Source organism: Euphorbia lathyris, chromosome 3, assembly GCF_963576675.1.
Source record: "Euphorbia lathyris chromosome 3, ddEupLath1.1, whole genome shotgun sequence".
NCBI lineage: Eukaryota > Viridiplantae > Streptophyta > Magnoliopsida > Malpighiales > Euphorbiaceae > Euphorbia > Euphorbia lathyris.
In genome coordinates, this window is record NC_088912.1 from 32501312 (window position 1) to 32514687 (window position 13376).

A 13376-nucleotide genomic window follows, 5' to 3' on the forward strand; every position below is an offset into this window, starting at 1 on the left:
CTCTTCCAATCTTGGGAGTCTTTTACAAAAAGCTAATAGATCACAAACATGATCATTATGTTGATGGTTATAAACTATTACTAATGAATTGCTAAAATGATGCATACGTAAAGTTTCAATGATACGATTTATGATTGAAATATAACCTATCTAATAAATTATTTCTCAAATTGATTCAAATTCAACTTATTAACGTGTAAATTTGCTTTGTTATTTTTGTAACTTAAAGAACTAACATAAAACGATCATTGACGGAAAAGTCTCAGTGAGAGAGAGTCCTGCTTCTCTCTAAACTTTGCCCCTTGAAGTGGGTTTTTCCTCTCTTTTTTCCAGATCTGCTCCTCTCCCTCTTATCTTAGTAAGCTTTCTTCTATCTTTTCACCTTCTACCCCGATCTACTTTCCCCTATTCTTTTCTCAGCTCCTCTGATTGTCACCCTTGGATCTGCTTCTTTTCGGCATAATGGGGAGATTCAGGATGACTGGAGTTGCGGCAACACAAGTTAGAAGGAACTCGGGGCCTTTTCGATTTCGGAAGGAGTATCACCGTCTCTGGCCGGATCTGGCGGACTCGTGGAAGGTAGTAGACCGTGGAAAGGGAAAATGGAAAGGTACTCTCGTCAATGGTTCTCTCTTCAACGGTCTATACCTCCGTACAACCATATGTGTTTCGCACGAGATTTTCGGATCTGTTCATGTGATCATGTGATCATGTTCAGGTTTCAGTACCTCCGTGCAACCATGTGTGGTTCGTACGAGATATTCGGGTCTGTTCTTGGGATCTTGTTTTTCAGCCGTTCGATAAAGGTCATGAGATTCAGAAAGCTTTCTATCACCTCAAAAATCGGGTTTCAAATGTAATTTGTCTCCTCACAGATTTCATACTAGATGTTCTTGATCTTAGTATTAAATCTGATGTTGGAATTTTGTTTGTGGTATTTAAATCATTGTTAGCTTTGATTCGATACTTTATTGTATCTGGTTTATTTCTGTAAGCGAACCGGATTGTCCTTTCTGTTGTTCGGACACCGGCTCTCAGTCTAACAGTCTATTGTACTTTGATGATTTCATATTTTAATGAATTGCTCCTTTGTGTAAAAAAAAAAAAATGAAAAGCAAACTCATAGATGAAATAATGTAACAACCTATAATAAAATTTGTCTCGGAAACAATATACAAGAGAATAACAAAATTTTAAATAAAATCTGTAAGACAAATGAATAAATCTGAATTAAAAAGAAAGAAAAAACCTAACTAAATAAACAAAGTTTATGTCCATAATAAACCCTAAATAAAACATTTTAACACCGGATTCTGCACTTTCCCCAACCCCAAACTCAAATCATCCTCCGCCGGCCACAAGCTCAAATTCAAATCCAAACACATAACTCTCTTACTACTATTCGATTTCTTCAAAACCGGCATCACCGGCAACAGAGTCTGAGTAACCAATCCATCGCCCATATTTCCTCTATCTTTATGCCTTCTCATATGACCACCAAGAGCTTGCCCAATCGGAAACTCCAGCCCACAAATCGAGCATTCATGAATCTTCGGTTTCGGTGGCGAATTAGGCAACATCAAAAGATCATCTCCGGTGAGTTTCGGTTTCTTATGGCTTGCACGGTGGCCGCCCAACGCTTGAAACGAATTGAATTTCCGATTACACGTCTTGCATACAAAAGAACGGCCGCCATTAATGGAATTCTCATCAGATTCACCGACTTTGGATAATAACATCAAGCAATTGGCCGCCATATCTATGGCTTCGTAATCATCTCTGCCTCTTTTATTCATATCGGAAAAACTTGGAGAAGAAGAAGTAGATTTGGTAGGTTATTGAAATTCTGAAATTGGATGAAAGTAAGTGAGAGGAGTTGGTTAGGTTTATATAGGGGATAGAAGTGGGTGACGTGTTTAGGGAGTGGCGGATATGCCCTTGGATGCGTGTAGAGGAAGGAAGTGAAGTGGAGTGGCAAATGAGCGTAAATAAAGGGAAAAGGAAGGGGGAAAGAGAAGTAGGTGTGATTGCGTGACCGCGTATTTTGATGCGGAAAAGGATTGACAATTCTAGAAAGTTGTACTAATACTAGTAATAGTAGGAGAAAAGGAGATTGTGTGTGGAAAGTTCCACGTACTTGCTTGTTTGGCGCGTGGATAAAGTTGAAAGTATAATCTTGTTGGATAAGTTCACACCATGTTTAATGAAACCAAACATTCTTTGAAACTTCTGTTGTGTCTGGCTTACTAGTAGTAGTATTCGTTTTCGAATTAACAATTAATACCTACTTTATGATATCATCTTAGCTATACGTATTGCGTAGGCTCTAAGCATCACTACCGTTTAAAATAAAAAGTCAAATTTTCACTGGGATTTCAACTATGTTAAATTTTTCTTTTGTCAATTTCAAATATTAATGAGAGTTTTGAGATCTATCTCTTCTCTTTTAGATCTTTCTCTCTCTTTTAGATCTATCTTCTCTTTTTCAGATCTGTCTTTTCTCTCTCAGATCTGTTGTCATGGTGAAGAATTTTTATGAAGATTGAGAGTTTTGAGATCTATCTCTTCTCTTTTAGATCTTTCTCTCTCTTTTAGATCTATCTTCTCTTTTTCAGATCTGCACTCTCTCTCTCAGATCTGTTGTCATGGTGAAGAATTTTTATGAAGATGGATAATTTTGAGATCTATCTTCTCTCTCTCAGATCTTTTTAGATCTTTTTTCTCTCTTTTAGATCTATCTTCTCTCTCTCAGATCTATTTCTCTCTTTTAGATCTTTTTCTCTCTTTTAGATCTATCTCCTCTCTCTCTCTCTCTCTCGGCTAGGGTTCATGGTAAAGCGTGTTAGGGATAGATCTAGGGAGAGGGGGGCTGTGGCCGGCAAGGGGGGGTCGGATCTGGAGGGGATTTGCGGCAAGGAAGGGGGCGGCGGCCTGATGGTTTGGGGCGAGAAGGGTGAGGCAGGTTTTGTTGGCGGCGAGCGTGCGCCTGGTGTAGATCGGGACGGGGCGCTTGGCGGGGTGGAGGCAGGGGAATCCAGGGGCGTCGGTAGGGATCTCGTGGGCATGGATGGTGCGTCGGCAGGGTTCTCGCGGGCGCCACCCGTGCGGCTGGGGACGGATCTTTACGATCCACAGGCGGCAGATTCGGCAAGGTTGTCGCGACTGGGTGCGGATCAATGGGAGATACGGGCGGCTGGGTTTTCTGATGCCGGGGGTAAGGCTCCCCCAATCTTGGGGGGAGAAGTGGGGCAGGGGGTGCCTGGCGCAGGGCTATGCGCCGATAGTGTCGGGCACTGCCCAGGCGCTGCCGGCTCCTCGGTCGGGCAGTGGGCTGGGGCTGTCGGCGCAGTGCCTTGCGCGGGATCCTCTCCTCCGGGCTGTGAGGGGCAGGCATGGGCTACGACGGGGAGGCAGGCTGCCTCGGGTCTGGATGTTTCTAATAATTCGGGAAGGGTGGGTGTTGTAGGAGTAACTCATGGGAAGACGGTCTCCCCCAGACCTATGGTTCAGATGAGCGAGATTTGTAAAAACTCTTGGAAGGACACGGTCATGGGGGGTGGCTGAGGAAGAGTCGGTTTTAGAGGAAGTTTTAATGGTGGGAGATTCTGATGATATGTTCTCGGATTCTGATGAGGAAGATAATGGCCAGGACGATCCTCTCTGTCCGGTCATTAGACTTTTCGCTGCAGAGAAGCGTGAGCTTAGAGAGAAGTGGAAGGTGTCTTTGATTGTTACTGTCCTGGGTAAGCGAATTAGTTTTAACTATTTTGCCCAAAGAATACAAGCGCAGTGGGCAAGGAAAGGTAAAGTCAGTATTACTGACCTGGAAAATGACTACTATGTCATTAAATTTACCAGGGTTGAGGATTATAATTCGGTTATCAAGGGAGGCCCATATATCATTTCCAATCATGTTTTGGCCTTAAGGCCTTGGGTTTCTAATTTTAATCCTCACGACTGTTCGGTTAACAGGATCTTGACTTGGGTAAGATTCCCGGGCCTTCCCATTGAGTACTACAGTGAAAACTTTCTGAGTAAAATAGGAGGTTTGGTTGGTAAGGTCCACCATGTGGACAAGACTACAATTGGGGCCATTAGGGGTAAGTTTGCTAGGGTATGTATAGATGTTGATCTGGCTAAACCTTTACTTTCAAAGTTCTGTGTTCAGGATAAAGTGTTCTTTATTGAGTATGAAGGTTTACATAACATCTGTTATGATTGTGGCATGTATGGTCATTCTCAGGAGGGTTGCCCTAAAAGGGAGAGGGTTGTTTTAGAGAGGGTTGAGAGTAGTGTGCGGATTACTGGAGGGAACCAGGGGTATGAAGGGAACTTTAGTCCCTGGATGGTGGCAAAGAGGCCCGCTAGACGTAGGAATCAACCTGCAGTGGTTCACAATCGTCCTCCTGATATCAACACAAATTCTAAGTCCCTTTCTCCTAAAGCTACTGTTATTCTAAATGTCAAGGAGAAGCCTGTCCTCAAAGCTAGAAAGGAGGCTGGGGTTTCTTCAGTAGCCTTGCCTGGGTCCAGATTTGGGGCCCTGATGATTGAGGAAGTTCAAGAGTCGGACCAAGATGAGAATCATATGGATCAGAGTATTCCAGGATTGGAGTTTGTAGATCCAGTCGAGAAGGTGGTTGAATCTGTGAACCCGCTTTTTGTCTCTAAGGATGAAGCCCAGGGGGGGACCCTGACCCTTGCAGCTAGAAGGATGAAGAAATCAAATGAGGTTAGTATTCATGTTCCTGGTATTGATCCTGGGATTGGGAAATCTATGGGAGTTAACAAAACTAATATGAAAAAGCTTAAAGGAAAACAAAAAAGTGGCCTTAACACTTTGGCGTTTCCAGATAAGAGAGGGCCTGGGGGTACCTCGGTAAGGCTCTCAGGAGCCCCTAGTAAATACCTGGCTTAGGGTAGGGGTGTGGTCAGTTGTCCTCCTTTCTATGGATTTGTTATTTTGGAATGTTAGGGGTGCGGCTAGCAAGGCTACCCGTATCCATATTAATGATCTTATTAAGCAGTTTAATCTATCTTGTTTTGCTCTTTTGGAAACTAAGATTAGTGGTGAGAAAGCAGATGAGGTGGTTAAGAAGTTTAAGAACTGGCACTGTGTTAGATCGGAGGCAACTGGCCGGGCTTGGGGGATTTGGATTTTTTGGAGGCCAGATCGGATTCATTTTGATATTCTTAGCATGGATAAGCAATTCATTCATTGTAAAGTGAGTATTTCCGGCAATACTCCCTTTTTTATTACCCTTGTGTATGCTGACCCTATCTTGTCTAATCGAAAACGGCTCTGGGAGGTTCTATATTCTATGAGTGTCAGCATTTTGGAGTCCTGGTTTGTGGCGGGTGACTTTAATGATATCGCCTTTATGAGTGATCAGAGAGGGGGATCCAATCATTATGTTAATCGCTGTCTGCATCACAAGAATAGTATGGATTTATGTGGGCTTTCCGATCTGGGGGCTTCTGGTCATAAATTCACTTGGAAGCGTAATAATACTTTTGTTCGATTGGACAAAGTCTACGCTAATGTTTTAGCTCTAACTTCCTTCCCCGAGTGCTCTGTGTTGAACCTCCCGTTCCGTCATTCGGATCATTGTCCTATTTTGTTTAGACTTTTGAGAGGTAAGCATCCTAGGGGTAAGAGACCGTTCCGGTATCAGTTGGCTTGGGAGTCCCATCCTAAGTTTAAAGAGTTCGTTCATGAGAGTTGGAGACCTCATTCGTATGTACTGCAAGCTGCTGAAGGGTTCAGGAATAAGGTGCAGAGGTGGAATAGGAATGTGTTTGGGCATATTATCAGAAGGAAGAACAAGTTATTAAAGAGGATGGAGGGCATTCAACGCAGGTTGGAGGGGAGGTTTGATCATAGCCTTGAGGGCCTCCTCAGAACCCTTCAGAAGGAGCTGGAGGCTGTGCTTAGGCAGGAGGAGTTCCTTTGGTTCCAGAAGTCTCGGAAGTCCTGGATTAGAGATGGGGATCGTAATACCAAATACTTCCATCTCTCTACCCTGATCAGAAGGCAGAGAAATAGAATTGAGGCCATTAAGGATTCTAATGGTGATTGGGTTTATGAAGATGAGGTTATTCGGAACTTAGCCCTGGATTTCTACAGCGAGCTGTTCAAAGAGGAACCTGTTCTTTTGGAGAGGGCTCACTCTATTGCTACATTTCCTTTAATCAGTGAGGGTTGTAGTCAGGAGGCCTTTCAACCTATTTCCCGAAAAGAGATTGACCAAGCTATCTTCAACATTGGGGCTTCTAAAGCTCCTGGGATTGATGGTCTTCCGGCGGGCTTTTACCATAAGCATTGGGATGTCGTGAAGGAAGGCATCTATAATTTTGTCTTGGGGGTGTTTAGTGGTTCGAAGGATATTGAGCTGGTTAATAGAACCCTCCTGGTTCTGATTCCTAAGATTGATAAGCCTTCTTCCTTTTTGCATATGAGACCTATCAGTCTTTGTAATGTTCTTTACAAAACTGTTACAAAGATTGTGGCTAATAGAATCCGTGGCATTCTTCCTGCGATCATTTGTCAGAATCAGGGTAGCTTTGTGCCTGGTAGACAAATGATGGATAATGTGGTGATCGCCCAAGAGATGGTCCACACGATGAAGATTAGGAAGGGGAGGAAAGGCATTGTGGCTCTGAAGCTGGATTTAGAGAAGGCCTATGATCGAATTAATTGGGATTTCTTGATGGAGAGCCTTGAGAGAGCTAGAATCCCGGACAGCTGGAGAAGTTTAATTAAGGTATGTATTTCTTCTCCTATGTTTCAAGTTATGGTCAATGGGGATATATCGGAGGAATTTTCCCCGGGCAGAGGTATCCGTCAGGGGGATCCTATGAGCCCTTTCCTTTTTGTTATTGCTATGGAGAGGCTCTCTCACCTGATTCAGGATGCGATTGATAATGGGAGTTTCCACCCTGTGGCGATCAACAACTTCTGTCCCCAGGTGACTCACTTATTCTTTGCAGATGATGTCCTTATCTTTCTTGAGGGTAATGAGGAGCAGTTGAGAGTCATTATGGATATTCTGGATTGTTTTTGTTCGGTCTCTGGGCAGAAGCTTAATATCCAGAAATCTAGGATGATGTGCTCTAAGAATATGAATCAGAGAGTCTGTAAGAGATTAAGTGATCTCTCATGTATTCCTCTTACTGATTCTCTTAGGAAGTATCTGGGCGTTCCCCTCCACAGTGAGCGTGTGTCTAAAGGCTCCTTCAAAGAGACTTTGGATAAAGCTAATTCGAAGTGTGCCACTTGGAAAGCCAAGACTCTGTCTCTCGCTGGCCGCCTCACGTTAATTCAATCTGTTAATTGTGCTGCTCCCAATCACATCATGCAGGCTTGTAAGCTTCCGGATCCTCTGCTTAATGATCTTGACAAGATTAACCATAGGTTCCTGTGGGGGGAAGCTGCGGAGGGCATGAAGATCCATCTTGTGCCTTGGAGTGAGGTTTGCCAGCCTAAAGATTCTGGGGGTCTGGGTATTAGGAAAGCAAAGGACAATAATAAAGTTTTATTAATGAAACTCCTTTGGCGTATGTGGCAAAACCCCTCCTCTCTTTGGGTTCGCCTCCTTTGTGGTAAGTATCGGAAAGACAAAATCTTCGGGGGCCCGAAAGAGAGAGTTGCTAATTGTTCCTTCCTCTGGAAAGGACTTAGTGTTGTGTTTGATGAGTTCTGCTCGGGAGTTGGCCTGGAGGTGGGGAATGGTAAGTCCATTAGTTTCTGGTTTGATAACTGGATTGGGGATAAACCGTTAATTGAGGTGTGTTCTTCCCCCCCGCCTAGTGATATACGCAACTGGAGGATTGCCGATGTGGTTGACTCGGAAGGGGACTGGATCTGGTCAAAGTTTGATACTTTCTTTAGCCTTGAGACTCTCCTTAGAATGCGGGGAGTGAAGGTGAGTAATCAAGAGGAAGACTTGGATAGGCACTGCTGGGCGCTGACTAACAATGGAGTTTATTCTTGCAAATCGGCCTTTGAAGCTTTCTCTCTCTTTAGATCTGATCCTCCCTCAGATGTGTGGAAGTCGATTTGGACCCTTAAAGTTCCTTTCCGTATTAGGAGTTTCCTGTGGTTGGGCGTTAAGGACAGGCTTCTTACTAATTCGGATAGGCACAGAAGGCACTTGGCTGATTCTGGAGCTTGCAGTAGATGCAGAGGCCATATTGAGACTTTGTGCCATGCTCTTAGAGATTGCTCTAATAGTAAAGAGGTTTGGAGGAAAATTCTCCCACACCATATTTTCTCTTCCTTCATGGCACATTCTGAGGTCGACTGGTTCTCTGATGGTGTTAGAGGAAAGTTGCTTCCATACATGGAGCATGGTGGCATTTTCTTTGCTATTATCTGTCACCAAGTTTGGAAATGGAGAAACGAGGAGATTTTTGGAGATAAAACTGTTTTTATGACAAACTTAGCTGATTTCTTCTCGAAAAAGATTTTCTCTATTATCGATAGTTTCAAAGGAGAGTCCCTTGCCAGAGCCTCTCAGTGTTGTGATGTCCATCTCGTGGGATGGAGCAGGCCAATAGAGGGGGTTGTGAAGCTGAATACTGATGGTTTCTGCCTCAGTAACGGTAAGATTGCGGCTGGAGGTGTGCTTAGAGATGCAGGGGGCGCCTGGCTTTCTGGGTTCTCCCAGAATTTAGGGTTGGGTTCTTCCTTTTCTGCGGAGCTCTGGGCTATTCTTACTAGAATCAATCTTGCTAAAAGGCTGGGTGTTAAGAGGCTCTCTATGGAGTCTGATAATTTGGAAGCAATCAAAATGATTTCTGAGAATCATTCTATGGGTCTTAACAGTCGCAACCTCATCAAAGCTATTAAAAGGCTTTGCTCCTCCTTTGAGTTCGTAGAGTTCAGACACATTTTTAGAGAGCAGAATCGTGTTGCTGATCGCTTGGCGACGGCGGGCCATGAAGGGACGTTAGGCGTTACTACCCTTCATGTTTTTCCTAATTTCATCTCTCCTCTTCTCTTAGAAGATAAGATTGGGGTTAGCTTCCCTAGGCTAATTCCTGGGTAGTTTATTGTTGTTCGTTTTTCTTTTCCTTTTCTACCAAAAAAAAATTTCAAATATTAATAAATCTATTTTTTTTTAGTCTTAACAAGGGTAATTAGCATTTATGTTCACAAAAGATTTGAGTAATGTTCCTCAAAAGGTCACAATAGTTAACCTATTTCAATAAAATTGTTTAGGGAATGTTTGGTTGTTCCTTTTCGTGCTCTTATTTGCCTTTTCACTTTAAAATGGAGAGTTTTAGGTGTTTGGTTAGTGACATCCAATTTGCCTTTTACACCTGAAAAGCAGCATTAGATGTTTGGTTAGTGACCTTCTGTTTGACTTTTACACCTGAAAAACAACAGTTTACAAAAGCAGAAAATCTCTGCTTTTTGGAACAACAACTTTTTACAACAGCAACATTAAACAGTAGCTAAAACAAACGGCTCCTAAGTTTGTCTTTGTTTCAATAAAGTCACTTTGGATGTATTTCAGGTAACTTTTTGATGAAATTGCTTACGTGGTATCTCAACATCACGTCAACGCTACTTGGTATATTACAAAAATGTAAATCGATATGTCACGATTTAGTTAATTTGTGGTTAAAATTTTAATTGATAATTTTTATTTACTTTAATTTGTAGTTAATTTTTATTATTATGTCACATGATGTTGATATATGTGATTAGTTGTCACGTAATCAACTTTGACGAAACAATGATCTAAAACCGTCCAAAGTTACTTTATTGGAACAAAAACAAACTTAAGTGATTTTATTGAAACAAATTAAATTTTTGTGACTTTTTTGGGATATTGTCCAAACTTTTATGACCACCGGTGCTAATTATCCGTTTTAATAATATCATTTTGATTTTTTTATTATCTCCTATATGTTTTTGTAATATCTCAATTTCAAAAAATTATACTGTGTAAAATACAATATCATTTATGTATTGAACAAGTAATTTATTGTCATTTTAGAATTATAGTTTATAAAGGATTTGTTTCTTTAAGATCTAAAGTTTACTCTTTTTAGATTTCAAAATTTATAAATTAGGGTTTATGGTTTTTTATTTAGAATTCTATATAAATATTTCACTAAAAATTGTTTAATATATATATAAAGCATAGTTTATTTTTAATATATAAAAAATAGATTATATATGTTTGACATATTGAGAATGGGATTTGTAGTATGATCCAATTATAATTTTTATAATTAATCATGATTTCTTTGTAAAAGCCCCGGTAAAGATTTTTTAGGTGTTTGGTTAGTGATCTCCTGTTTGTATTTTACACCCGAAAAGCAGCTTTTTACAAAAGCAGAGAATCTATACTTTTTGAAAAAACAACATTTTTCCAACAGCAAACAGCAAACCGTAACAGCAACAGCAAACAGCAAACAGCAACAGCAAACAGTAGGTAAAACAAACAGACCCTTTGTAGTATGATGAAATAAGTGGGTTTCAAATTTGAAATGTCTTATATAAATATTGATAAAATATTATAATAGTAGTTGGTGCCTTGATTAACAATCATGAAACCTAAATATTTAACATGTGTTTTATATATAAACTGAACCAAATCATATTGATATACATTACACAAGTAAATGTCACAAAATAATAGGTCAAAAGACCAAATTTTGTATATATATTATTATTATTATAAATCAGAGGGTCAATATCCTAAAATTATAGATCACTGAACAAACACAAACATTTCTTATTGATCAAGGCTAACTATTAAATAGTACTTGGCCTTCAACAAAAATTACAACTTTCTTAAAAAGTTTTAATATTTAATTTTTTCTTTTTTTAATATTTAATTTTCTTAAAAATTGATTGTCGTACTTCAAAAAATAATTTCAATAATTTTCTTGGTTTTCAATCAATTATACCGCTTTTTCTTGTTAATTTTTTAAACAATTTTCTGTTAAAAATATTTATTTGATTTGGTCAAATAGAATTAATGCATTATGTTTGGTCAAATAGAATTAATGCATTATGAATGCACATAGTTAGGTGATTTGCTTGCCGGAAAATATTTTGCATGAATTTTTTTTTTGGTTTATTTGTTTAAAAAAATAAATCATTCAAATTTTTTAAGTTAGTCAATTGAAAAAGTTATGAATAAAGTGAGAAAAATGTCTTACCATTTTGAAAAGTAATGTTTTAAAATTCACGGTTTGATCGGTCGAAGCAAGAATCGACTAGGTTTCCGATCTAAATCAAACTGGTTTGACGTATCATGTATGTGTAACAAACTGGATAGAACCGAGATCGAACTAGGAACCAGGAACCGGTATGAATGGTTTGATCTTTGGAAAACTAAAAGATTTGAAAAATAAAATAGAAAACAATAGGCGGAAGCAAAAGTAGGCTAGCCTTAAGGGTTCATTTCAATACGACATTCACGTCATGCACGTCGTGTAGGTGCGTTCCTATCAATAGTATTTTGACTGCACCTTTAGTAATTGGTTAAAAACTTGTAAAAACCATCTACTTATAAATTAGTGGAAATTCTCATTTCTTTTCTATGTGGGATGAAAAAACTTAATTTCTTTTTATTTTCTTCAAAACCATTTTAAGTGGTTCACTTTGAGAATCAATTTTTCATTTATCACTTATCTATTTTGAGCTTATAATATAACATTAAAAAGATCTCACGACATAGAATACGTTAACGTATTTCAAGTTATTTTAAATTTCATTTATCCATTATATATTTAATTTTCAAGTTTAAAAAAAATAACAAACCAAATTTTTTTTATATATAATTTATAAAAATAATTTTAAATTAATTATATATATATATATATATATATATATATATATATATTATTTACTTATGGGGAGGGATCAAGTGAGAACCTCCTCTTAGGTGAGGACACTTTCTTAGATGAGAACCACTAAAACTACGTAGTTTTGAGTCTAAAAATTAAACAAAAAACGCTGCTGTCATGGGGGTTCAAACCTTGGACCACTTGTTTACACTCCAAATTACTTACCACTGAGCCAATTACTTTCTTTGTATAATATGTGCCGCGCTGATTAATATACCATCGCACTGTAGCTTTCATTATTTAATATTTGACACATGCACTTATTAATATTGATTAAATATGCATAATAATGAATTATTAATAGAAAAAAAAGTAATGTGCATAATAATGAATTATTAATAGAAAAAAATGTGCATAATAATGAATTATTAATAGAAAAAATTCAAGAACATGATCCAATTTCTTATTTATTTAATTCCTTTATATTTTGTAATTTATGTTATATAAGAAAATATTTTTTTTTAAACATACGTTATAACATATAATTTAACTTTTTTTTTTGAAACAACATATATTTTAACTTTTAAAACGCGAACTATGAAGTTTAGAACGTACGACATATTTTTTAGAACATACGTTATGTTTTTTAGAACATGCGTTATGTTTTTTCGAACATGAGTTATAAATTATATTTTTGGAAAAAATGAAAAAACGATCCAAATATCTACTGATTTTTTTAGAACATTATACTTAATTTTTGGAACACAAACTACAAACTTTAGAACATACGTTATGTTTTTTAGAACATGTGTTATGTTTTTTCGAACATGAGTTATAAATTATATTTTTGGAACAAATGAAAAAACAATTCAGATATCTACTGATTTTTTTAGAACATTATACTTAATTTTTGGAGCACAAACTATAAACTTTAGAACATACGTTATGTTATTTAGAATATGATTTATAAATTATATTATAGAACAAATGCAAAAATGGTCCATATATTTACTGTTTTTTTAAACAACAATTGTTTTCCTTATCCATTATGGAGCGCGCTGATTAATATACCATTATCCATGTAGCTTCTATTGTTTAATATTAGACATATGCACTTATTAAATATCGATTAAATGTGCATAATAATAAATTATTAATAGAAAAAAAAGAAATGTGCATAATAACGAATTATTAATAGAACAAAAAAATCCAAAAACATGCTCCAATTTTTTATTTATTTAATTCCTCTATATTTTTTGTAATTTATGGTTTTAAATGTTAAGGACAGAATTCTAAATAATGTTACATAATTCTAAACTTTATAATTTATGTCTCCAAATTAAGTATAATGTTTAAAAAAATCAGTAAATATCTCGATCATTTTTGCATTTGTTCTATAATATAATTTATAACTCATGTTCGAAAAAACGTAACGCATGTTCTAAAAAACATAACACATGTTCTAAAGTTTATAGTTTATGTTCCAAAAATTAAGTATAATGTTTTAAAAAAATCAGTAGATATCTGGATCGTTTTTTCATTTGTTCTATAATATAATTTATAAC

At 37.7% G+C, this 13376-nt stretch overlaps 1 protein-coding gene across 1 annotated transcript; it reads right to left on the reverse strand.

Moving 5' to 3' along the window:
• Positions 1-1127: 1127 nt before the first annotated feature.
• Positions 1128-1866, reverse strand: LOC136224911 (zinc finger protein ZAT12). Its single transcript, XM_066013339.1, has one exon. It carries the CDS (start codon positions 1794-1796, stop codon positions 1287-1289), a length of 510 nt encoding a protein of 169 aa, XP_065869411.1. The 5' UTR covers positions 1797-1866; the 3' UTR covers positions 1128-1286.
• Between the last annotated feature and the right edge of the window lie 11510 nt (positions 1867-13376).